The 25,473-nt window shown below is 41.3% G+C and overlaps 1 protein-coding gene across 2 annotated transcripts in view; it reads right to left on the reverse strand.

The window, feature by feature from the left end:
* fat4 (FAT atypical cadherin 4) overlaps positions 1-25,473 on the reverse strand; it is a 101,393-nt gene that overhangs the window by 43,241 nt on the left and 32,679 nt on the right. For both annotated transcript variants that reach the window (XM_085175621.1, XM_085175613.1), the window contains exons 2-3: positions 6,234-6,365; positions 531-792 (exon numbers count right to left, since the gene is read on the reverse strand). In XM_085175621.1, the coding sequence (XP_085031747.1) occupies positions 531-792; positions 6,234-6,365 (394 nt within the window). The remainder of the gene's footprint in view (positions 1-530; positions 793-6,233; positions 6,366-25,473) is intronic.

Raw genomic sequence — 25,473 nt, forward strand, 5'->3', positions numbered from 1 at the left:
ACCAGTGACTCAGTTATTGCTGCGCCAGTTGCTAAAATAACTGATGATTTTTTAATGTCTTGGCCTGTTCTGCTTTGGACTAAAAGCAGTCGCTGATGTTTTCAGCTTACAGCTGAGGCTGAGCACACAGCTAATCGTTAAGTGTTTTATTAGAGCTTTACATGAAACATTTCTAATTGACACCCTCATTAATCTTTGATTACCAAAGTTATGCGTCTTTTTCTTGAGAGTTAAGTGGAGAAAGGAGTGAGGACGCGAGGCCAGGGAACTGTCAGTACTGTAGTAAATCCTGCTTGTTGCTGATAGATTTCCATATAAATCAAATATCAGTTACTGTCACTTTGACCCATTAAACTCATGATTTCCCCCTGAAGGAAGATGCACAGGAAAAAAAAAATACTACAAAGAATTTACCCCCAATAATTTGTAACTGATGAACTTAACAGAGAAGTCTAGTCTGAAGGGCTTTTGAATGAGATCAAACATTGCTTGTCTGCCTTTGCAATCTTGAATCTTTAAAGACATCTTACCAGGCACCATGTCTTCAGGGATATCAAATGAGTACGTTGCACGGGAGAACTTTGGCGTGTGGTCGTTCACGTCCTTGACGGTGATGTTCAGCGTCATGTCAGATGACTGCTTTCCATCGTCTGCACGCACCAGGAGGGAATATTTTGAACGTCTCTCCCGGTCTAGTTTCTTGGTGGCGATGAGATCTCCGGATTCAGGGTCGATACGGAAGCTGTCATCTGCCCCACTGATGATCGTGTACGTCACAAGAGCATTGGGACCCTGAGGTTAAAAAGAATGCGATAACACCAAACAACAAGTTAGGATAGAGTCATCTATTTCACTCCAATATGATTTTTCCTTGTTGGGTTCCTCGTAAACCCAAACTAATTACTTGCAAGTGAGGATTTATAAAAACAGTTTGATTTGTTGTGCTGAACCATGATTGAAATTTAAGGTCTTCAGATACAGGAGGAAGACCATCAGACATCAAAGCAAATCTATCTACTTGGAAATTAGATCGTTTATTACATGTTAGCATGCCATGTCTCTAGGACAAAATATCTGCTTGTCTAGCATGAATGAATCCCCTAACATGGCCTTTTCCCACAGAGACAGTCCATAAAGTGGAGGCTTGTGATTTCAAAAAGGCCATGAAGAAGATCACAGATCAAGATAGTGACACCAAATAAAGCACAAGTGGGAAAAAAACTGAATTGAAGGGATTACATCTCACTGACCTTCACAAACAAACAAGCTTTGAGCATGCTGACGAGAAATCCACCCATGTTATCAGGACCTTAATGTTGTTGCTTTAGCACTAAGATTTTATGTTAAGAGAAAATGTCTAGCAGTGTAGAGAGAAGGAACAGGTTTTTTTGGACGAAGGCAACATTGCTGAACAACACAGAGGACTTATTTATAAGCATAAATGACACGGATAATAGATAGCTGATAAACCTAAATGGCCTTTTTTACGTTTAAAGGTCAAACTAGTCCGAAAAAAATATGAAGAAACACAAGAGCTGAGTGGTGATATTCACGAGAGACTTGCGCTTCCTCTTTGAACTTTTGGGGGGTATAGTGTTCGTCTATAAATGCAACTAATAGATCATCTATTACATCGGACAAGTACAAGCGCCATAACACATGCGATCACTATAGCGAGAGGCTTTGGAATCAGAGACGGGGACTGAATGCACTATGACATGTGAATGAGGCTGACGACAGAGCTTGACGTTTACATTTGTGCTGGGGACAATAGGAGATCAGACAACTGTCTCACTCTGTGTCTTCTGCCAAAAAAAGCAAAAGCAACATCAAAAAGCTACTGCTGCTCAGCGAGATGAAGCGAGGGCTCCGGTTACAGTTGGTTAAGAGCTAAGCTAAAAGAGACTCTTTCAGCTATGCCTGATGTTTGTGTGATGCTTTTTGATCCCCTTGGAACAATGGAAAGGCTTATAGGGTAGAAGTGCTGCATTAAGCTGGTTTTTATATGCGTATTGACACATTTACTGCCTAAGTGAATAAACTGTGTTGAAATAAACTGTATGTACGCAGCGGTGCTTCATGGTAAAATCAGCTGGAGAATGATGTGTTAGTTGGCCGTTGTGGTATAAAGCTCCTCCGTGTTTTACAGATTCAACCTCTCGTTGGCAATAAAGCAGTCTTCAGACAAATATTTTTGTAAAAATAAAGAATTTCAAGTCGATCAGATCACTGTTTTGGTTTTTAACGTTTCCAAATCTATTAAACAGATAGTGAACTTGCATTTGTTAATATGAACAATATTTATTTATAACTGTTTATTTCATTAACTCAGTGGTTTCAATTACAGTATTATAATGCATATAAATGCATGTGTAAGAAAAAAGCTGCTCCCTTATTTCTCAAGGGGAAACCACAGGGAATGGATCTGCATGCTTAATTTGGCACAGATTTTATGCCGGATGCACTCCCTGAGGCAACCCTCCCATTTATGCAGGGCTTGGGACTGGCACTAGGAATACATGAGTCCATCTCTCCTCCTGGAATCAAACCGGGTTTGATGTGTGTGTTCCCCCCTACACCACAGAGCCACATCTTATTGATTGTATCCCTCAATTGATTTAAGAATTCTGGAACTTATTTACTTTTTGATGTTGAAAGACATTTGAAAGGTAACCACAGTTTAAATGGCTCACTGTTAAAATGCATGTGGGATTGAACAAACTATTTATACATATAGTACATAGTCAAATGCAAATGTAATGTTTTACTGTAGGATTCTTTAAAGTGATCCTGTCATTAAATCAGTGAACTCTAAAAGTGAATGTAGAGGAGATTTTACTGTTTGGCCATATCTGACAGAAGAAAAACACAAGAAACTATAAAATATTCTCTTCCCTTGTCTAACTTTTTATTTTTTAACTGTCTGCTTTAAGGCACAAGGCCTAAAAGCAGACATTTAACACACAGAGTCAATATAATTACAGGGATAACTTCTCTTACTTGCTCTTATCTCTTTCCCATTGCCTGTTTTTTACGATAGATAAAAACTCTGTCTTATTGACCTCGTCTCTCATTGCATTACCAGACTTGGTCTGAGATCCAGGCCCAATAAAAAATGGGGGAGATGAGGAGGACGGAGTGAGGTTCTGCTCATCGAAGGACCCTGCTGTCATCAATCAGTGGCTCCAGATCTGGCAATCTCATTAGCCACCTGGGCCGGAGTCCGGAACCCAACACCCATGGTTTGCCAATTAATTTTCTGATAGGGTTCAAAGGCAGAGCAAGGAAGGTGGGAGAGGCCGAGATGGGGGTCCATCTAGGCTTCAGTCCAACACACACACATACCAACAAAAACTATAAACACAGGCATTTAAAAATAGCTTTATTCTCTTTTTAAACTGTTTGATACTCCTGAACAATCCCACGTCTTTCTCTTTTCGTAAAGTCTTTACACGCACTCAAACACACTCACATCGACACTGTTCGCCCTCTTGACCTCCACTCAAGAGTCTGACTACTTTACGGCTCTCCAAAGACACGGAAGGTTGTTCGGAGGAAAAGGAAAAAAAAAAAAACGAGGGCTGGCCAATTAAACAGCAGCATTCCAGGGAGCGAAGCGCACCAGGCAGGGGCAGAAGGAAACTCATTTAGTAGATGAGTGGCTTTTGGGAGCACGCAGTTCCTATGAGAAGCGAGAGGTGCGAAGCAGACAGCGCCGGTGGGGATAGCAAGCTTCCTGTATGCAACAGCACCAAGACAGAAAGCCAATCATAACATAGACTCTTGGAAAACAAGCAATGTGTTGTCACTAACAGCTACAGATACAGAGAGTTAAGGATGACCCAACAGTCTGCGCTGCTGGTGTGTAAATCCATTCTACAAGGTTGCAAAATAGCCAGAAATCTCCTTGTTGTGGGTTTTCAGGCCTCTGGAATGCATTACTGTTCACTTGGAACCTGTGCTTCCTTGCAGGGATCTCTCCTAAAACCCCCATTGTTGCATTTTTCTTCATTAATAAAGTTTTTTTTCTTTTTTTTTTTACCTGTGACATATTTTCCACATAAGGTTAGAATTCTAATAAAATGCTCACAGTCTCTCCAAAAGCACAAATGGCTGCATATTTCTTTTAAATGAGGTGAGAAACATTCTCAGAGAGGCCTAACTTGCATTACACAAAAGAGCAGCGTTTTATATTGATTTCCTTTCAACCCCACTGCAATCCCCTCCTCCTTTTTTGGGGTGGAAATGGGCACAGTGAAAAGCGGATGGGTAGAAACAGCATTTTAATACCCTCACACATGAATCCCACATGTAGCGCTGTTAAATTGGATGGGATCATTATGATGTCTGAATTCAGCCCGTCAGCTGGCCAACAGCTTGCACTCTTGGCTACTCTGCGCTGGCTCACACATGTGGCTTTCTCAACAAGAGCTCCAATGCGTTCCGTACGCTTAGTGTCAGCGCAACTTAAGTTTCCTGCGTAAGGATGTGGGCAAAAGCTTGGCTGGCCTCATATCTGGCTCTGAGTGAGAGCTGGAATGAAGCACAGGCTTCTATTTAGCAGCCTATTCATGGCAGCGCTGAAGTTTGGAGTAAACATCACTAGAATCTGTAATTCCTAAAAAGGCTCCTCTACATTCTCTTTAAGTGTTTCTTTTTTTCATTTGAATCCCTGCTTGGAAGCGAAATGTGACTTCTCTTGAATTCAAGTTCTTTAGGTGGGTAATTGAAGCACGGCTCATATGCATATGCGTGCTTGTAAGAATGAACGCTTAATTTTCTACAAATTACCGAAAAGCCTTCGATTTCAGTCTAAGCACCACAGGTCAGGCTTCTCTTAACTTCAGATATGTGGAAAAAGTGAACAACTGCGCAATTTGATTTCAATACCATATGCTAAGCCTTTCAAGATCAAAACTGTGAATAGTTTGGAACTGAAAAAAGAAAATAATCAAATAAACGTCCTTAAATCCCCCTACTGAAAAGACTGACCTGCCTCCAGGTCCGAGATTTACAGTCAATATAGTATTCTGACAAAAGAGAAATGGCATAAAGTGGGACTTTGTATGACTTTTCTCACATTCAGAGCAAAGAGATGGGAGCGAGGTAACAGCTGTGCAATAAAAACGTGTGGCCTCATAAGTTAACATTAAATCTGAGTCCATATTCCTGCGTTCTAATCTCTCGCCCCTCTATGGCCCGACTCTTTCCACTCACTTCAACTGTGTCCTTTGGCTTCGGTGAGGGACCGCAGACCTTTGAGATGCCGGCAGGGCCTGCTTTTTGCTCGCGGCAGGATTTAATGTCCGTATCCTGCCGAAAGCAGCCAAAGATGGAGCCTTTGACTAATTCAGAGTGATACTGCTGATGTAATGTGAACTACGGGGACCGCGGAGGGACTATCAGGATGACAGGACGAAGAATCACTCGATGTTTCTGCGACACCAGCGGACTCGAGACATCTCAGATAACATCAATATTTAAGGGTGAAAATGAGCAGACTCTAAATGTGCGTGTGTCTTAGGGGAAAGCACATTAATTGCTACAAAGCGGTGATTTATGCTTTTGTGGTAGTGCGTAAGAGTTGGGGCAGGCAAGGATGGTGCTTTCCCAAACTGTCTTGGCTGCTTTGTGTCACTGTCGGACTCGCGAGTACGTGCACATCTGAGCTTGAACTCAACTAACGCTGTACTCTACAACAGGCAATTCCCTATTTTTTAATATTTTTAAATTTAATCAAATAATTAGCAATATCTATAGATGATAGTAAAAAATACAATTTCCCACAGCTAAAGGCAACCCAGAAGTTTTTTCTTGATAATTGACAATAATGTTTTTTTAATCCTGAGGTAATATACTGCTGAAATTTTCCATATACCAGGTTATGATTTACTGACTTTAATTGCCAATGACAGCGACTGTAAAATTAAGAACTGCTGTAAAAATAAATACTACCCTTATCAGAATAATAACGAACTCGCAATCATAATTAATCAGGGACATGCAGTCTAGACTGTTTCCACTTCTTTTTGCCTAGAATATTTTCAATTTTGGTATGAAAATGGTCAACTGACAACGATGTTAAAAAAACACTTGAATTTTTAGTGGTTTTGACACTGTAGGAACAAAATTTTAGAGCATGTTTTTAATTCAAATCGCTTCCAGGATATCTATTCGGAAAGCGGTGAAGTGGAAAACGGGCAAAGAAAAGCACAAAGACACCGAGCCATTACCTCGTCCGCATCCGTGGCTGTTAGCTGCATTATCTTGAAGCCATCTCCAATGTTTTCCTCGATGGTCACGTCAAGAATGTCATTAGGGAAAACGGGCGGGTTGTCGTTGACATCCTGCAGCGTGATCTCCACCTGTGGAGGAAGAATAAACAGCACACTTTCCATTAAAGTACTGCCAACCTGCTACAGTCTGTCTGCAACAGCTGTTGAGATGGCTGTAAAGAAAAAAAACCCGTTTGAGTCGTCTCGGGTTTCAGAAGATGAAGAAGCTGCACTAGCAGGGAAATTTATCATTTTCTGGCTCCACGGGGTATAGAGAGGAAAAAGTGTGAAATTATCAGCTGCGAGTCTTGCTGTGAAAGCTTGCAAACAAGAAAGCCTGAATTTTTCTCCCATTCAAAGTTCGTGTATTTTTCGATCTACTAACAGAACAAGTCACATCTTAAACAGACAGAACTACATAACTGGTCGAGAGTGAATGCTCTATAAAAATGTGATGATAAATATAGTTCAAATGAAAAGTGAATTTCCAAAAGTTGGTGCTGCTTTAGGTGCGACACCAACCCACGATGAGCTTCTGTAAACCAACATATCTAGAGAAGTGCATTGTGGGTCTATGGTAGACCTCATATACCCCACTGTCACTGGAGCTCATGGAAACTGTATCATTTACAAATTGACTCGAGGCTCTTTTCCGCAGAGACGCGCAGCAAATGTAACAGTAGAGCAAACTAACTGCAGCGCAGGGATTTTCACTTTCAAGTCTTACAAACCAAAATAAACACACATTACAGTAGACCACGGACCCCCCATGTGGAAAAACTTTGCCCCCCCACACTGAGAGACTTGTTCTAATAAATTAAATCTAATACAGATGCGACAGTGGGAAGAGTGAAACCTATGATTAGATCAGTTGTTTATAGAAATTATACGATTTCAAGTGAATCAAAGCGTCCTTTGGCTTTTGCTCATTCACACAAGACCATGTGGAGCACAAACGTTCTGTGACCACACGTGGAGAACCCTCTGCCACCATCCCGGCTTGCAGCTAATACTCCATGTGTGGACGTCCCTTTCAAGAATGTTTGTTGTTGTGCTTTTGATTGGACAAGTTGTTTGTTCATAGTAAAGGAAGTCTTGAATTGATGATCTTTTATGCTCAACTTAGCCAGCACGCGCACTGACAAAGCGTAACGCAGATGATAAAGAAGCAATCGGTACTCCATCGATAATTTAGAATGCTAACCGTGAGCCAGGTCTTCTTACAAAAAAAACGGAATGAAATCCAACAAGGTAGAAGCAACAGACATGCACATTATGCATTTTCAGTGGTTTGGGCATATAAATAAGTTTACTGCTTTGCTTTCAACCATCTACGGTATAGGAGCACAGTATGGGCAGTCACATGACCCTGTTTGTCTGTCTGAGGGGGAAAGTGGAAACCCTGGAGACAGTGAGAGTGACACATTTATGGCTTCAGATGTTCTGCGTCTAGCGTGGTGATATTACATTTCCACTCGCGTCCCACAACTTAAACTGCTATCCCTTCCACCTCATCTACTAACCCAAATATGCATTTCAAAGCCAGTAAACATGGCTCGCTTTTGAATCATAACAGACATTTTGCTGCGCATTCTCTGTTTATTGCTTCTATAAATATGGAAAAGCCGTGTTTAAATTCTCCAGTGATAGGATCTCCATTAATGTTGACAGTGATTATGGTAATTCTTGTGCCAGGCATCAGTGTAACACACACGCGCACACGCAGCGAGGCATTACTGAGATGATATAAAGAAATGGGAAAAGAACAGTTGTTAAAAGTCTACAGTGGGTGCAGCATTTTTCTTTTTTTTTTTGAGGTAACAAGAGTTTCCCAGTGGGCATTTATAGAGCAGACAACAGGCCTCAAGGCCGTATGACCACAGAGGTGGGGGGCTTAAACACAGCGGTCTATTCATACTGGGCTATTTACAGGAAAAGCGGCCTTCACATGTCCCACAAATCTGCTTTGCAACCAACAGAAACAGGAAGCGCTTCATAACAGCTGCCACTGACGCCTTTTGGGAAAAGCTTAATTAAAGTTGACCCAGAACAAAAAGCCTGATGGGGGATATGGCTGAAATAGTGTCACAGCCTGACTGAATAAAATACTCTTCTGCTGTTCACTAATGTGACACTGCGAGGGCAAGTCTGAGCAAGGTCACAATTAGAACGAATCCAGACGCTTAACACTGCCTGGATGCCAGGATGCTGTCCACTTATTAAACCCACTCTGAGTTGGTGTCTGTCTGTCTGCATGAGTGGAGATAATTACAGAAGAACAAGACAGATTATGTCCCGGGCACCGGCAATACAGAAGTCTCATAAACAACCACAATGGCAGCGGCTCTCGACTCAACTTGCGCCCGAGCCGAGGGACCGGGGCAAAGTCAACAAACAATGAATATTTATCTCCAACCCTGTGTGTCCCCTTGATGTGTAAATAATGCAAGGCCCACTTCTGAGGAGTGAACTAATTAGGGTAGAAGTGCAGTTTTGAGAAATAATTATGCCTTATGCTTCCAGTTTGCATTACCCGGGCTCCCACGGGACAGCAACATATCAAAGCGCTCTGGTGAAAAATTCATCGGAGGAAAAGGAAGCGAGGTCAGGAGAGGGAGGCTGAGAGAGGCAGGAAGAGAGGTTTTGTTCCCTCTACCTGTCTGCTGCTCATGGCGAGCAGGCGGTTAACCCAGACGCCGTGGCCCAGGCAGGTGAAACACATTAGTTTACAAGGCAAAGATTGTGTTTCACGAACTACTGTTTCAAGTTGCAGGTGCTGCTAACTGGCTGCCAGAATTTTATTATTTATGAGGAGGTATGAATGATTCAGGTGTCAAGCGGTTCCTGAGCGCTGTCGATTATAAGACCGTAAGTGATGGAAAGTATTTGTCCGAGAGCCTGAGACCGGAGCTCAGGAGTGATAAATGCATCTAAAATTCCCAGAGCTTGTATGATGCATGCAGAAATGACAGGTGGAAAAATTTAGATGTCTGAGCTCATGTTATGTAATCAAATCTCTTTTCTTGTGCATAAAGTTGAAATTTAAAGAGTAAGTTCACCTTAAATCACAAGAGACGTTTTTCTCACCGACCTCTGTTTTGATTGCGAGTCCAACACAGATCGAGTGAATGAACTGTCAGATTTGCTTTTCTTAGAGCTTTAAAATGATATATTTCAGTATTTCAAAAGCAATGTGTATATCTAGTACAAATGTACCTGTTACAATATAACATTACTCTTTCTACCAATACAGAACACTGGGGACGATTAAAGATGATGAACTGAAACTTTAAAAATCATCACAAATAAAATCTGCACAGCATTGTGCAAAAATCTTGAGCCACACCTCATTTCTTTACATTTTGCTAGGAAAAAGGTGCAGAGATTTATTGAAGCATGTGGGAACATACATGGAAACATAGTACACAATGCAAAAAACAGAGTTTGTACAATTCAGATGAGCTTTAAAGTCAATATTTGGAGTGACCACCTTTATTCTTCAACACAGCCTAAACTTTCTTGTAATTTCTTTAAGTAGTCCTTAAGTAGGATATTCAAAGCCTTTTTTGGGTGTTTTTTGTCCTGTTTCTATGTCAACAGGATAGCACACTGCTTCAATAATGTTGAGGTCCGCACTGTGGCGAGCCAAATCCATGACTGGTAGTGTTCCACTGCAAGTGTTTTCTTTCAGAAAGTCTAGAAATCTATTGCTCATGACCACTTTACACTAAATCTAAAAACTATTGCAAAGCAATATATCAAAAATGCATAAAATCAACAACTTGGATGGCTTGTAAGTGAATCTTACCGTATAGCTGCCTAATAGGTGAAGCCTAACAAACACCCAGCAGCTAAAAAGGCCCTAACTTTGGGTCTTAATAAATTCTAATCAGTCATTTATAAGAAAAAACTTCAACCCCTATACAGCTACTATAAAGAGATAAAACAGCCATAGAAACCCAAACTGCTTTTGGCATAATGTTGTAGACATGCTTATTTCTGCTGTACATTTGGGAATTTTAATATAGTGGGCGATAGAACGATAACGATATGTATTGCGAAATAACTTTTTCTCGATAGAAAAGTTAAACTCTTGCGATAGGCCTAATCTCTCCTGTCCTCTTAAAAAAAAAAAAAGAAGAACAGCCAATCCAAATTAACTGGCGCAGAGCCGAACCAATCACAGCCGCAGCGTCACGTCAGGTGACTTGTTACGTACAGCACAAGTGCCAAGCCGCACATGTGTGTTTGTTTGGGAAGCAGCCAGCCGCCGTGCCACCCGGGTAATGGAGGAAATGAGTGCGCCGACTAGAGAAAAATCAACTGAGAGCGTGACCGAAGGTTACCGAAGAGAAAACAGATGATGGTTCCAATGCCGGAGAGCTTGTTGACCGGAAGAGCCAGAGAAGTTCCGTAGTGTGAAGGTATTTCGGCTATTTCAAGTCTGACAAAAAACAGAGTAGCACGCACTGTAAATTGTGCCGAAAGAAAGTCTGGAAATACAATAAATCGCTTTCTGACTGAAAGCGCTAATTCGTCATTCGGCTTTTGTCAGACTAAAGTAACTGTTAAAACTGTTTGAAAAGCTAAGCTATACAACAAGGAGAGATTGAGAATTTCCTTTGGGTTCTCAGTTTATTTGATATTAACAAAAGTTAGTCAATTTTGTCTGTTCTTCTGTAAAACAAACTAAGATTTATTTTTAGAATTAATATTTTGTTTCTAAGTGGAATTGACAATTTAGTAGTCTGTTTTGTTTGTTTGATTTTGAAACTTAAAGGCTTTAGCGGCTGCCTTTTGTGTAGTTTGCAATATTTGCCTTTATTTATCTGAAAAAGTCTCATGTTTCTTAAGTACATCTACCCTGTTGAACTTATTATGGGAAATAAATATTTAAATCAAAACAAGCTGCTGATTATTTCACATTTTACTTGTGAGCAACGGCACATTTAAATCTTACAAATATAGTTATTTTGCTTATATCGTGATATATATCGTTATCGCCTGAAATGAAAAAAACATATCGTGATATGAAAAAATCTTATATCGCCCAGCTCTAATAGTGGGGATCGATTGACTTTTGGATTGTGACATAAAGTAGAAATACAAGAAACTGCAGCTTCTGGCATTTCCATATTGCTTCAGTTTCTCAACACGAGAGGCTGCCTCCAGGTACCAACACTCCACATTTATCCATCTTTAGAAATACTTGCTCGTAGATTAAAAGCAATATCAAAGTAAAGGAATTCAGTTGAAGCGTAACAGCATATACCAGAACACGTCTTCGATTCCACCACATTTTATTTTCCACAATGAGAAGGAACCAGTTGTGGTTACAGCTGGAAAAAAAATATATATATATCTATCACCTGCGTCCTTGAATGCCATTTTCACCACATCTAAAAAGTGGAAGTTGCACAGGTTTTCATATGTTTCCCACTTAAAAAATCTCATACTTGCTCTCTTGCCAGGTCCACTGCAGACAGTTAGACACAGGCAGGGGGGAGATTTAATGTAGAAGCAAAAGATGTATTATTTGAGTCCGGTCCCATGTACACTGCGCACATATTTTGTCAGTTAGCGACTCAGTTGTTTTTAATAACTAGTAGAGAGTCTGATAATTAAGTGAGCAATGGTGTGCATTAAAAATGAGTAATGCAGTGCATGCTTGCTCCACTGAACGCCACGAACCTCTGAGTGAAAAGGGTGAACTTCACATCATTAGCACAAACGTTTCTTCCAACCTCGTTGAAAAAAATGTGACCTCTGAGTGCAACTGATGCAACAGTTGGCCTGTAAATGTTGAGATCATCTGATCGTTAAAAAAAGTAGAAAAAAATTGCTGGAGCTGGGTGCGCCTCCTGCTGGAAATAATCATTTCAAAATGATTAAATGTCTCATTAGATTCTGTTGACGACTTGGGGTCAAGGGTTGGGGGAAGCACCGACTTCCCGTGCTCATTATACTCGGCCTCTGAGATTGAACGATTCCACGTTGCATCATCCACTTTTCACTGATGTGCACGAAGATCAACTTGGGCCTAATGTGTTAAAAACTGGGATCACAAAGCAAGCCAAAATACTCCACTTCATCACAGAGTGTGAGCCAGAATCATACGCTGCTAAAGTTATTCAGGCTTTTTTGGCAGAGTCGAAACTGTTAAATTGGACAAAGAAATTTTTGCAAAGCCATAAAAGAGTTGACACTAAAAGCCTTTGATTATGATGACGTGTAAGAAACAAATAACCAAAATGAATTCCATCGAGGTTTGTCTCTTTAGAGCGACGTGATGGACATCTAAGGTTCTGTTTATCTAACACTTCAGCTGGTGTAATGCAAGGACTATAAAGAGTTGATGGTTGGTACAGCTCGTGGCGGTTAGCTGAGTATTTCAACAGAAGCTGAAAAATACTTCAAGTGTTGCGTTTCCAAAAAGGAGCAGAAGAGTCATCAGTGAGCCTTCTCATATTCTGAGAGGTTACATCCCTTCCAACCACTAACTGGGAAACCTTTGAGGAACCACACCCATGCAGGTCAGTAAGGACATCTGAAACAATTCCCACAACTGATTCGACCAAGCATCAAACTTCCAGGAACTTCGAACTAACTCGCAACATACTGGAAAATCATGGAGTCTCCACACTTCCTGCACTATATAAGGGGCACTGTATTGTATGAAGGAATCTGTCATCTCTGAACTGAAATGGATTACCGACCGTCTAGAAAAAGCCCAGGCCCGTGTCTGTGTTTGCCTTACTTAATCTGAAAACCGTATGGCATGATCCATGTGCATCTGATGAATTCCCTGCTATGTATAAAGAGAAACTGTAAAGAGGACCTGAATGATAGAAGGCCACATTCAACATGATACATTTCCCGCAGCTCTAGAGACACACAGACAAAGACCATCATTATTTCACTTCATCTTCACTTCCTCCTCTACCTCTCCTTGTGGTTATTTCAGCTGTTTAGACAGAACATCGTAGACTCTTGGCTCCAGATTTATGGAGCTAAAGAAGTCACGAGTTCTGTGGGTCAAGGATATTGGTAAAAGTGCCATCTTGGTTCAATCTTCTAACAACAAAAGGAAACACAACTAAATAATTAAGACAAGGTCAAATGGAGCTCTTCTGTACGGCTTCTTTAACACGTGTACAATCGCAACTGGCTCCATCTGTCAAACAAAGGCCTGCAGAGTAATTCATCTTCCAACCGCAGTCATCAGGCTCGGCAAAGTGCATGCGCGCCCTGGAGACAGGAATTTGCTGGAGATTGGAACGTGCCCGGGAAAAAGCAGACAAAGCTGGATGTCAGCCAAACCTCAACGCACAGTGCAAGGGAAAAGTCAGGATACAATCATATCCCCCTCAAGTCCCCCCCAAAATTTTCTGCAGTCCCATGAAAAAAAGAAAAAAGAGCAACACTAAGGAATAAAATGAGAGACAAAACAACACAAATAAAACCCAGGAGAGTCTGCAAATGATCAGAGAGCACCTCGGCCATACGCAACCAACAAGGGGAGAGACGATGTTGGACAAGTGGTTTTAATAAAAGGGATCACTCTGCTCTCGGTGGACCACTTCACCAACTGTTAAAAGATTGTTTGTCTACAGCAGGCCTCTTCAAGCCCCCTGCGAACTCTTGCCAAATGAGGTTCCCTCCAAGTGTTTCGAGCGGAATATACTGTATAATCCAACAGAACAAATAACCTTCCAGGTCATGCGGGCCAGCGTATTGTTTCAGCCAGGCTCTGGGCCATCTTTGCACACAGCAGAGTGGAAAAAAATTGTGATGGATTGCTATTTTTAATGGTCTCGTATCCGGCCGCGAGCAGCGCATACAGGGGTTCTTCTTCACTATAAACAGCCATAACTCTTTCTCCATTATTCCTACCTGGGAGAGTTAGATGGAAAGTTTAATTAGACCTTGCGCAAGATCAGAGTAGAGACAAGATTTCGCTCTCCTTGAAGCTGGAGTACAATTCAAAGCCATCGCTGAAATTACCATAGCCTATTAACTGCAGCGCGTTCTGTATCCATGGATTAAAAGGTTAGAAGAACATCAAAACAAGCATTTTCTCCTTCTGGTGAGATGAAAGTTAAAAAACAAAATAATTAGCCTATTTGTGAGAAGTATGCTTTGAAGATATAAGAGAAGAAATGTATTTTGTTTTTATCAGTTGTCTGTCTTTTTGAAGGAGTTAAAAATGGAAGGAGACCATAACGGCCGCCTGTCTCGGTGTTGGTGCCACTGACTCTGCGTGAGTCTCTGGCCTTATCACTCTCACTCGCTCTCGCTACAATTACTTCCAATCACGGCATTCAAGCCGTGCAGACCATGGAAAGCAGAGCAAATGAGAAACACAGCACTTTGTTACCCCTAAAATAGATCAAAAACACAACTATGTTCAGATTTTTAACCATTTCTGGGACTGATTGCTGTAAAAAAGCAATTAATTATTGTAGAAATGGCTCAACGTGCCTAAAGCTTAATAGAAAACGACTTGTGACCAGTGACTTTTTCATCAGCCTCTGTATCATTTCTGGATACTTTGCACTATGTTTCAGAGCAAAATGCAAAGGGTAAGAGATTTGAGAATATTTCCCAGCCTGTGGATGAGCTTGTAATCCTTAAACTGATTTAAAATACTGGAAAAACAAAGCTTCATGTTTCATCCCGTACTGTAGCTGCAGTAAAGTCAGATGCTTTGCCACAGATTAAATTCTTTAACAGTAATGAAGACAGAGTCTGTGCCAAATGGATCACTTGGAACATCAAAAACAGGGCCATCAAACTACTACATAAACTACTTAACACACCTAATGGGAAGGTTCTTCAATAAAGGCTCTTGTTCATTTTTTACTTTAGATGAACAAACTATTATTTCAATGCGGTGCTCAAAAAAAGGACCAAGTAATATTTTTCACTACTAACGCAAATTTGCTTCAAAATGTCTGGAGCCGTCGTAAATATATGTAAGACGGGAAAATTGTTCCAAGTAATGCACGTAATCACAGACCTCGCAGTAGTGGGATTTTTACAGTTAATGCTCAATCTGAGTGACATACATTAGATATCAGGCATTTTTCTCTAAAGCCAGCATTGGTTTCCAAGACTTCTGGAAGGTCTGTGCGAGGCTTTAAAGACCATTATGGCATCAGTTTCATCGTTAGTGTCACCCACTGATAAATGCATAAGATTTACAGGAGCTGAGGGAATGAAAAAAACACATTAACGAAGGATCTCTGTTTGGATTTGACCTAATTATTAATAAATCAAATCTGCGATGACACTCTCCCCCTTCATCCCCAATGCAGTCTGCTACTTCTGAGGATAATTAAACAATTAGCCTACGCTAATGATGTTTAGGACTGATCAGATTATCTGTCCATTAGATCTGACTTCCATCATGGTGATGTGTTGGAAGAAGATGAAAGGAAATTTCCCTCCCAGACGTTTCCATCTACCTGTTTGTCAGTAACAGAGCATTTTGAGATGTATCCCTCCACTGACTTAGAGGGCATATATTTAATAGTATTATAACTGCTTTGCAAGTAAAGTTACAAAAGATTAAAAAAAATCAACTGAACGAAACACAAAAAAAGTGCATGAGTGGAAGGGTCAGGAATATAAGTACACATATGGTTTTGTGCGTGCCTATGTGAGCGGTGGTGTAGAGGCCGGCTTTAATCCAAAACAGGACCTGGATTGTTGTGTGAAAAGCTGCAGGCACCCCCTGCAGCCCCTGTTTATGTGAAAAAGCCCTGAAAACATTAGTGCAGAGGAGCAGCAGAGTGGGGGTAGGTAGAGTGGATATATTTGTGTGTGTGTGAATGTGGGGGAGCTCTAGTAGTCAACTTGTGGCTGACCTGTGGTCCAGGAGGAAGTCTGACTGCCACCCAAGGTCCTGCTGATTAAATGAAAAATAACATGGTAGCTTAAGTGATAATTTGGAACAATGGGCGGACGTTTAGGTTTCACATTTTGATGGTCTTAGACGTTTCTATTCTTGTGTGATGCTTAAATGTAACGCCATTTAGTAAGTTGAAGATAAATGTGGGGAATTTTCAGTGTATAACGCTCCGGGAAATCTGATTTTCCTTCTTACCGAGCATTGGATAAGATACACACCGCTCTCACGTCTGTGTGTTAAGCATGGAGCCTGAACCGGGCAGCGGTTAGCTGAGCTGACCATAAAATGGAAACACAAACTGAAATGTAAAAACGGCAATTTGTGGTTTTATGGGGAGTTACGTATTATAACTACAAGCAAGTTTATCCATCCACCTAGGACTTCTGTTAGCTGCATAACATCTGCATTCTATCAAAAAAGACCAAAAAATGGGAAACGACCTAAAAAAACACCTTTTTTAATGTATATACGTTGATTATATCAGTGTTTCCACCTGCTCTCGGTCTTAAAGCTAAAGTATGCAAATTCCTGGAAAAGTCATTTGTATACCAAATTAAGCTAAATGTATCATGTCCTGTCGATTATTGTAAAAAAGGCAAAATTTCAACACAAAAATATCACACAGTAACACATCCCACTTAAAAATCGACTGCTAAAAGCCCCTTTGCCCTCTATTCTGATTCTACTGACCAGACCATGTAATAACATTAAAAAAATAGTGACCACCAGTTGCCCAGTGACCACACTAATAAAGCTCTTAAAATCACAGCTCCACGTCACATATTCGACCGTGTTATTCCTGATCCTATAAATACCTTATTCCTATTCCTGCTTCACTGCCATGAAATGTAATTTTGGTGTATTATACATCTGCCTCGGTCATTTAGGCCTCAGCAGGAAACAGCTTGGCAAGAAAACCTGATCTGAAGACATTCTGAGGGGCAAAAGGAAAAAAAATTGACGGAGAAATGTTGATGAATTTAACATGAGGTGGTGTAAAAAAAGTCTTCTGCCAAATAACTTGACAATGAGGGACAGTTTCCCCCTGCTGAAGCCATTCATGGAAACGGGCTGGAGGGCCTGGAGACGGCTCTGCCTCTCTTTTCTTCTTCTCACTCACAGATACAAACACGGATGAAAATGCAGACTCTGCACCGATCACACAGGAGGCTATGACATGCTCATTCATACATGTGTGATGGCCACCCTCCCCCCCTTTATTCCGGACACATACCTCCGCTTCCACACTACACAGAGGTCTTACAAGGCCTCACATGTTTAACTCCCTATTATTATGATGAGGATGGGCCTTTTAGAAGTACCATCCATCTTAATTAACAAGCCATTTGTATGCGCTTCAGCCCCCACGACAAAGCAGCATGGGAAGAAATCCTGTGGCCAAAGACGAATTCTAGAGCTCTAAGACATCATTAGTGGATTAAAAAACAAAAAAAAAAGAAAGCCTTTAACGGCCTTCCCATGTTGCCTGCATATTTCATTATCTCCCACTGTTCGTCGCAATTCCCAGTTTCATCCTCTGGGTTTTTGGGGCTTTTTTTAACCAATGAGCTCCAAAACTTTCTCCGTGCAGCGAGAGCCTTGCTTCTCATTCCTTTAAAGTTCAACATAATTTGAGGCACTCTCCTCTTGATTTACAGTCCGGCCTTAACATTACTGCCTTCGCCGTCTGTAAAGTTAAAGCAACTGACGTATAGCATGTCGCTCTGCGGCTACCGAAACGAGTGAATATAATTTCTGCCTTTAGACGTCAGGCACGAACAAACAAACGTCAGCCTCGATATGATCTGTTTTCTCTCACCAGTTCTGAAGCTACAGGCTCGCAATAAGAAGAGCCGCTGAAAGATCACTATGTTAAAGTGGCGCCTTTTTGGCAGATGCCTGGCTGTCGAAATGGTCACTTTTCTGGGTGGTGTGTGCGTCTGAGTGCATGGGGTCTTCCCATAGGGCCTATGTCTGGAAAACAAAAAGGAAATGTCTCAAAAACAGCCTTATGGGTAATCTGCCTTCACAGCCATTGCTTTCTTCTTTTCTTTTTCTTTCTTTTTCTTTGTCTGGCGGCACGCTTGAACGCAGCTGAATAGCCAAGAGACAATTCGTCTCAATTCTGCTTTCAGGACGCCTACAGAGGCTATTAATTGTCAACTCATAAAGGCCCCATAGACGCCCCATGTGAGAGGAAGCACCTCATACTCTGGGACTCTTTTTCTCACTCTCCTCGTCAGTTTTAGCTGTCTCTACTATCATCCATAACACCTTTAGGTTTTCTCTAGGGTTTAGAGGGTCAGAGCACGAGGTCAGGAGGTTATTATTAATTCCTCTGAGAAGTTGCATTGTTGGAGCTCTTAGTTACTCCGGGGTCAAAAGCTCAGTTTAGTACAAGGGTGTCATTTGTTAGTTGACCTTTCTTGCGGGTCTGACAAGCATTTTGTCGATCGGGGGAAAGACAAAAAGGATAGGGAGAGCGCATGACTTCTGTTGTTCATTTCTATCACTTGCTGCTTTAAATAAATCTTCCAGACTTTTACCTCAAAAAAGAGACAGACTGCCCAGACAACAGGACTTGTGGGTATTTGGGAATTTGACAGAAATAAATACTCAGACAACAAAAGAGCAATGCTGTTCTTCTCTTCTTTTTACTTGGGAAGTGAAACCAGCAATCAGCAAGCATTCAAACAAAGGACTTCATACAACGGTGAACAAGACAAAAAAACGTTGATGTTTACTAGTGGGGAAATTGTTTAGTCTAGCAAAGACAGCAACAACAAAATTCAAACGTCATTATCAATATCTGTGGCAAGCAATGTGGAGATGAAACATAACATATACAGCGTGTCCAGAACTCACTCCTCACCCAGGCAAGCACACAAACAGAGCCTGAGAAGTGGCATATTAATTCAACATTTATACAACATTTTAAACAAAGGGAAAGGCGGATTGCCCTCGGAACCATAATCTTTATGAGATATGTTTAGACTGAGTGGCTTTGGAAAACACAAATACACGGTGGGCAAGATTTGATCCTGGGCATGTACAATGTTATACATCAGATATGGGGGTTTTTTTGTTTGGGAAACTCGAACGGGATGTCACAGATGAGCCCATAACGAAGCCAGAGTTTACCCACAAACTGTCAGTACCCCTTTTCATGACTTCATTGCGGATTTGGGCAAAGCGTGTGATCGGAAACTGCGCCAGTATCACTACCATGCAACAGGCGGTGCATGTCAAAAAGTCGAAATGCCGCACTGACAGTTGCACGTCATGAAACGCAGAAGGGAAAAGAGTTCCCAACGTCTAAGCCGGAGAACGTCTGGTTGTTGTCACTCAGTGCAGAGAAGAGGATTTAAGAAGGGCCGAGGCGGGGTAAAAAGGCTTACCGTGTCACATATGATCTAGTCACCGACAGTTGCAGTCACCACCTCCACCTCCACCCATCCAACCCCCTCCATAGCCGTGGCATGGCATGCATGGATGAAATCAGCCACTTGGTTTGACGGGACTGAGAGAAAAGGGGGGGCTTAGAAAGTGGAAAAAGAGAATGAGGGCAGCAATTGAGAAGGCAGAAAAAGACAAGTGAGGCGCTAAAGTCAATCGGGCCTCTTGTTTCCCCTCTCTGTGCCTTTTTTCCTTTACTCTCCCCTCCTCTTAGCCTCTTCTTCACACACACACATACACACTTTATTTCAGTCTGTCTCTCAGCTGTCCTGCAGGGTTTGTTCCACAGCGTAGTGTTATACCAATAAGCTGAGGTGATGCACTAAATATCCGATGTGGATATGGGGGATGTTCTTCCTCAAAAAAAGTTGCAGACATTATTAGAGTACAAACCGTTCTGTAATAACACTGCTATGACCTTTCGGCGCCTCGAATAAAAGTAACCACTTACTCTATAGCGGTGATCTCATCCTCCACTTCTAGACATAAGCTAAAACATCATAACCTCCCATTTTAGACTGTTTTGGACTCAAGATTCATCCTTCATTGTGCTATATCCTGCCTACGCATCCTGTTTGAACAGGAAAAAGACCAAATTGAGGAAGTAATACCTTCTCATACGACCTTTAAATTGGCTAAACTTGATTATTTTGTCAATTTAATTAGGGTAGGCTCAATAACAGAAACACCCATTTGTATACAAGAGTGGGTGTATGCAAACAACAGCATTTATAAAGACATTAAGGGTAAATCAGCCCCTCTAAACTATATATGCTTAATTTATTGTAGGAGTCTTTTCCTAAACAGCGTAGACTTGAAGCCAAGTTTCCCTAATAAAAGTTTATTTTTTAGTACATGTCCTGTTATAGATGTGCCAATAATTCTTAAGCTGATGATTTTGGCATTTGAAAAATAATTTAATTGTAAACTAAACTATAAATAGGATCGGACATCCAAAGTAAGGCAGAAAATCTCAGCTGTTGTAAGCTTGCTATTGTAAAAATGCCAGAAGATATATTAATCACGTCCACTATCAGTCAAACTAAGTCTTACTGTGTATCTCCAAACCATCCACTATGCTCACATGCACATCACTCTATTCTTGATTCCACTTTCTATTTTTTCACAGCACACGAGAGCTCCTCTTGCATTTGAGGTTCCTCTGACACGCAGCTAAGGTTTCAAGTAAATCCAGCTCTGGACCCCAACTGTTTATTCCTACCTGACAGAACAATAGCTCAAAAGTTGAGAACAATACTTCTAAGAATACTTCAAAGACAATAAACACTACTGTATGGCTTCACTGTGCGAAATTCAGCACACCAGACTGTCACACAGCGAGAGGTTTATTTTCTATTAGCGTGATATAATTTCCATCTGACACCAAGCTTGGTTCATCAGTGGACCATTGAATTCTCATCTTTCTACCCAGGGAGGCTTTGCTGTGCAGACGTTGAAGTACAGTCTGCTTCACGCTCATAAATCTACACACATTCAGCTGCTCAGTGCTAACACAGCCATCTACTGTTGGTACCTAGGAAGTTTTATTGAAGCTGATGTAGCTTGAATGAGTTGATTTCTCAAGGACACCTAAAAGCTTGACATTGAGCAAGTGTTTCATATTCAAGCCTTACCATAAATGTCCTAGCTGTGGGAGGAAGTTAGAAAACCTACACAACCACAGGAAGAACATGCAAACTCTACACAGTGTTCTGTAGGCTAACATGGTTTGGTTGAACCTAAAGCTTGCTAAAAAAATAAAGAAGTCTTTGTCCATAATGGTTCAACTCAAGCAAGAATACTTCTAAGGTATGTTCTCATTGTTAACTCCCTTTCTAACTAGTCCTTCTAACTCTTTAGCTACTGCTGCTCTGTATGTCTCCACATTGTCTAGGAATGCCTTTACATAGCACTGCAGCCCTTAGACTTGGTAGGCCAAAAAAACCTCTCCAAGCCAGATGGTTTGGCCGGACAGTGGAGGTCTGGATTCCCACGGAGGAAACACTGAGCTTGGAGCTTTTTCAGTTACGCTTAAAGCTCCCTGCAGCACTGTGTAAAGCCATGATTCAAACTCATTGGGCTGCGTGATGTTTAATTGAACCACAAGCTGTTAATCCAAGGAAAGAAAATCAACTAATCCAGATTAAGGTCAGCCGGGCGGGGAATGGAATTGTCAAAGGCACTCCCCGGCCTGCTGAGTACCTTTAAAGATCGGGCTCATTACTTGAAAGCCAAACATGCTCACGTGAAACAAACACCAAATGGACTCAGGGTTTTGTCGCACCGTGAGAAGATTTTGACATAATCTCACACCAACAACTTACTGGTTTGTTTGTTTTCTGCTAAACTAAGGCTCCAAACCGGACAAAGGTCACTGTGAGAAATGTCTGTTTGGACTGATCCAGGAATGGAAATTTAACGAGAGAATTGTTAGGTGTGAGCAGCGAGCAGACGAAGGGTTATTTGATAGCATTAGCAGATGCGAAGTGCACGCCTATCGGTTTCATAGCAAAACTGTGTCTAATTCACCCTCTACTTATCTGCTGACCGTAGACAAACAGACTTTCTCACTCAGTAAGTTTCTTTTACAGACACACATCTCCCAGTTTTATCTGCATTTCACCATCCATCCCATCTTCACTCAACAGACAAATGTAAGAGCCACAACATCTCTTCGTGAGTGTACCGTTGACAGGCAAAATTCCTAAATAGTTTTCTGTTACTCCAGCAACAGCACCACCTACAGAATATATTGAATGTTTTTGTCTTTTTTTCACATCAATGAAACAGTGGGACATTCATCCACCCCTCACTGAATTCTGAATGTGTGAAAGTATAGAAGAGTGAAAGCTATAATATAGCTGGACTATTCTATACACTCAGTAGGATACCCACTCATGTGTAAAGCCAGCCTGTTCCTAACCCCAGGGCATTTGGGACTAAACAGATGCACACAAGATGTCCTTTGGTGTCAGTGACACGAAGCACTAAGTTTTTGGAGATAGTGAGATGGGTCTCGCTCCGAATATAAAGGACCCCTTTGCATTAGACTCAAAAGCACTTGCGAGCATCATTTTTCAACATGTTTATGGTGTAAGGTGGCGTGATTTAACCCAAATCAGAATCTTTTTCCAAACCAAACCAAGCATCGAAAAAGTACAATGAAAAAGAAACAAAACAGCGAATGAAAACAATGTGGTGAGAAAGCTTACAAAGAAGCCACAAACCACGTTCTGCTGGTTGACAAACTTGTGACTTACTCTACCACCAGTGATGTAGCATGGTTGCTTTTAAAAGGTTGCTTCTTGCCATCCAGTATTGCAGAGGCTGGTTGTCGAGGCTGGGACCACAGTCATGGAATATCATTACATCTTCTTGCTCCACCCTTCTGGATTATTTTCTGCTTTGGTTCCTATTTTGCCCACTACACAATATTTCAGTGTGGAATGCCTGATGCCTGCCAGTGTTGATGAATAAGCATGGGTTCCAGCCTCACTGTATCACTCTGTAACTGTGGTCAGACATAACTGTGAGATTAGAGTATATCATGCACACTGCCAAGTTTATAAAGGTCTCGTGGCACTGTGAGGTGCTTGGGATTAACCTCTCAAACAATGACAAATGGCATCAAGTGCTGTGCTTTACACTCTGTGGCTATTGCTGCATACCAGAGGGGACCAAGTATGTGGGAATTCAAGTACGAGGACAAAGAAACAAAGAGTCAAAGATCACCAAATGTATGATTTTTCAACACACTTATACTTGCTACCTGTATTTTCTCATCTCTTGCAAGTGTAGTGTTCGATAATTAAAAAAACAACAACAAAACAAGTCATTTTCTGACACATTTCTACACATTTTCACATCTCTATTACAAAATAATTTTAGGGTTTCAGGGCATGTCAACATATGGGATTACTTCTTGATGAGTTATGGTTGAGAATGGTCAAACGGTGTTGCAGAGGCACACATGGATAATCCATCCCATATAGCGCTCGTGAGCAATTTCAGGTGTGCTGGACAGTAACATTTATAAAAACCTCTTCATTATTCTTGGGGCGTCAGCGCAAAAGGGGAAAAAACGGGCCCAAATTTGACTAGGCAGCTGTGTTTTTGAAAGGAAATGATTTATCAAAAATGGGGAGCGATATATGCTAACCCCGCATGCGTCGTCTCATTGGCGACCAATTTGATCTGCAACTGTTCTCAAAGATCCATCACAGCCTCTAAGATAGATACGCTGAGAGCTGAGGCCTCCGCAATTAGTGTATCAACAGCTGGAGAGACCATTAGACACTCCTGGGTGTTTGCTTCAATTCCTTTGTTTAGAGAAGGCTGAACAGCATGGACAAATATGGGCGACTAATGAATGGTATCTGTCACTGAGAGTGGGAATGCCTGCTTCTTAAAGGAACTGTGAATTTCGAGGCAAAAACGAGATGAAAACGGGGTGAAGTGACGTCAAACAAGCCATGGAGAACTGTTTGGAAAATCTTATTAAGATGTGTAATTTTTGCAGATGTTCATTATACTTTGGCTAGGGTTAAGAAAATAAGTGGTATACAGTTTTGCCATTTGTCTTTGGAGAATAGATCATTGGCTGGAGCCCTGACTAGGAGCCATTTGAGGCCAATGTAGCATATGCATGGGAATCAAACCCAAATGTGAACGTAATTCTTGCCTGATGAGTGCTGCGTACTATGTGAGCTTTCTGGCTCAATCTGGAAAATTTAATTGATTGAACGGATCAAGTTGCTGTCCAAATGTTGCTGCTTTCTGAGCCCAATTATCGGCATAAATGGCAAATTCCCATTGCTCCCATTAATTTGCATTACAGGTAGGATCCAAGGCAGCGAGGACAGTGGAGCAGCGAGAGTGTGGGAGTCTGAGAACTGTCCACATTATCTTAAAGAATTAAGATAACCCAGAAGTGAATCATTCAACATGCTCTAAACCTAATCTAAGCCCCAGCTGATGCATGCCGCATTATCTCACCTACACTCACACACCAGCAGGCACGCACACACACACGCATGAAAACAAACAGAGATTACAGACGTCATATATCCCCAATAAGTCAAACCAAGGCAAAAGTAAAGTGAATGCACATAGGGTAAAATGTACCCCCAAACACTAAATGTGGTATCGCTGCTTTCAGGAGCAGATAAAAGCAGAGTGTTTGCAACATGCTGCCATAGCTTCCAAAAGACTGACAGTGGTTATATTTTTCCTTTCTTCTTTCTTACAACAGAGGTTGTAAATGTAATCTATCCCAAAAGGAGTGCACTCCTTTTTGCAACAGACTCCCCTCAATGTTGTTATTGGCAAATGCTCTGTAGCTGGCAATCCCATCGAGTGATGCTATTTTCTGTTAAACACTCTTTCGTTTTATTTTTATTGTGTGTGTGTGTGTGTGTGTGTGTGTGTTTGCTCTCTCTTCTCATCTATTCCTGAAATGCTATACAGTAAATATGTTGATTCTTTGGGCAAATGTGGGTTAGAAATCGAAGGCCTGTAATCAGTTTTCCAAACCTCCCCGCCTTCACTCGGCCAGGCTGTTTATTTCTATCTTGATGACATTGTCCAAAGTTGGTTCATGCTTAAGGATGAAACATCAAGACTCTCAAACCCATACTCTTACATTATGATTAAAAACTCTGGTAGGAAAGGCCTGTTTTTTGCTCAAATGAAATACAAAGCAGGATAAATACGGAGTAAATAATGATTAGCTTTTCTGAGGATGATCAGGCTCTATTTGGTGAGTAAGGGGGGAATGTCAAATTTATGGGTACTACATCAAGATCATTTTTCATGTGTTCCACAAGAGTG

This window comes from Neolamprologus multifasciatus, chromosome 2 (assembly GCF_963576455.1).
Source record: "Neolamprologus multifasciatus chromosome 2, fNeoMul1.2, whole genome shotgun sequence".
Lineage (NCBI taxonomy): Eukaryota > Metazoa > Chordata > Actinopteri > Cichliformes > Cichlidae > Neolamprologus > Neolamprologus multifasciatus.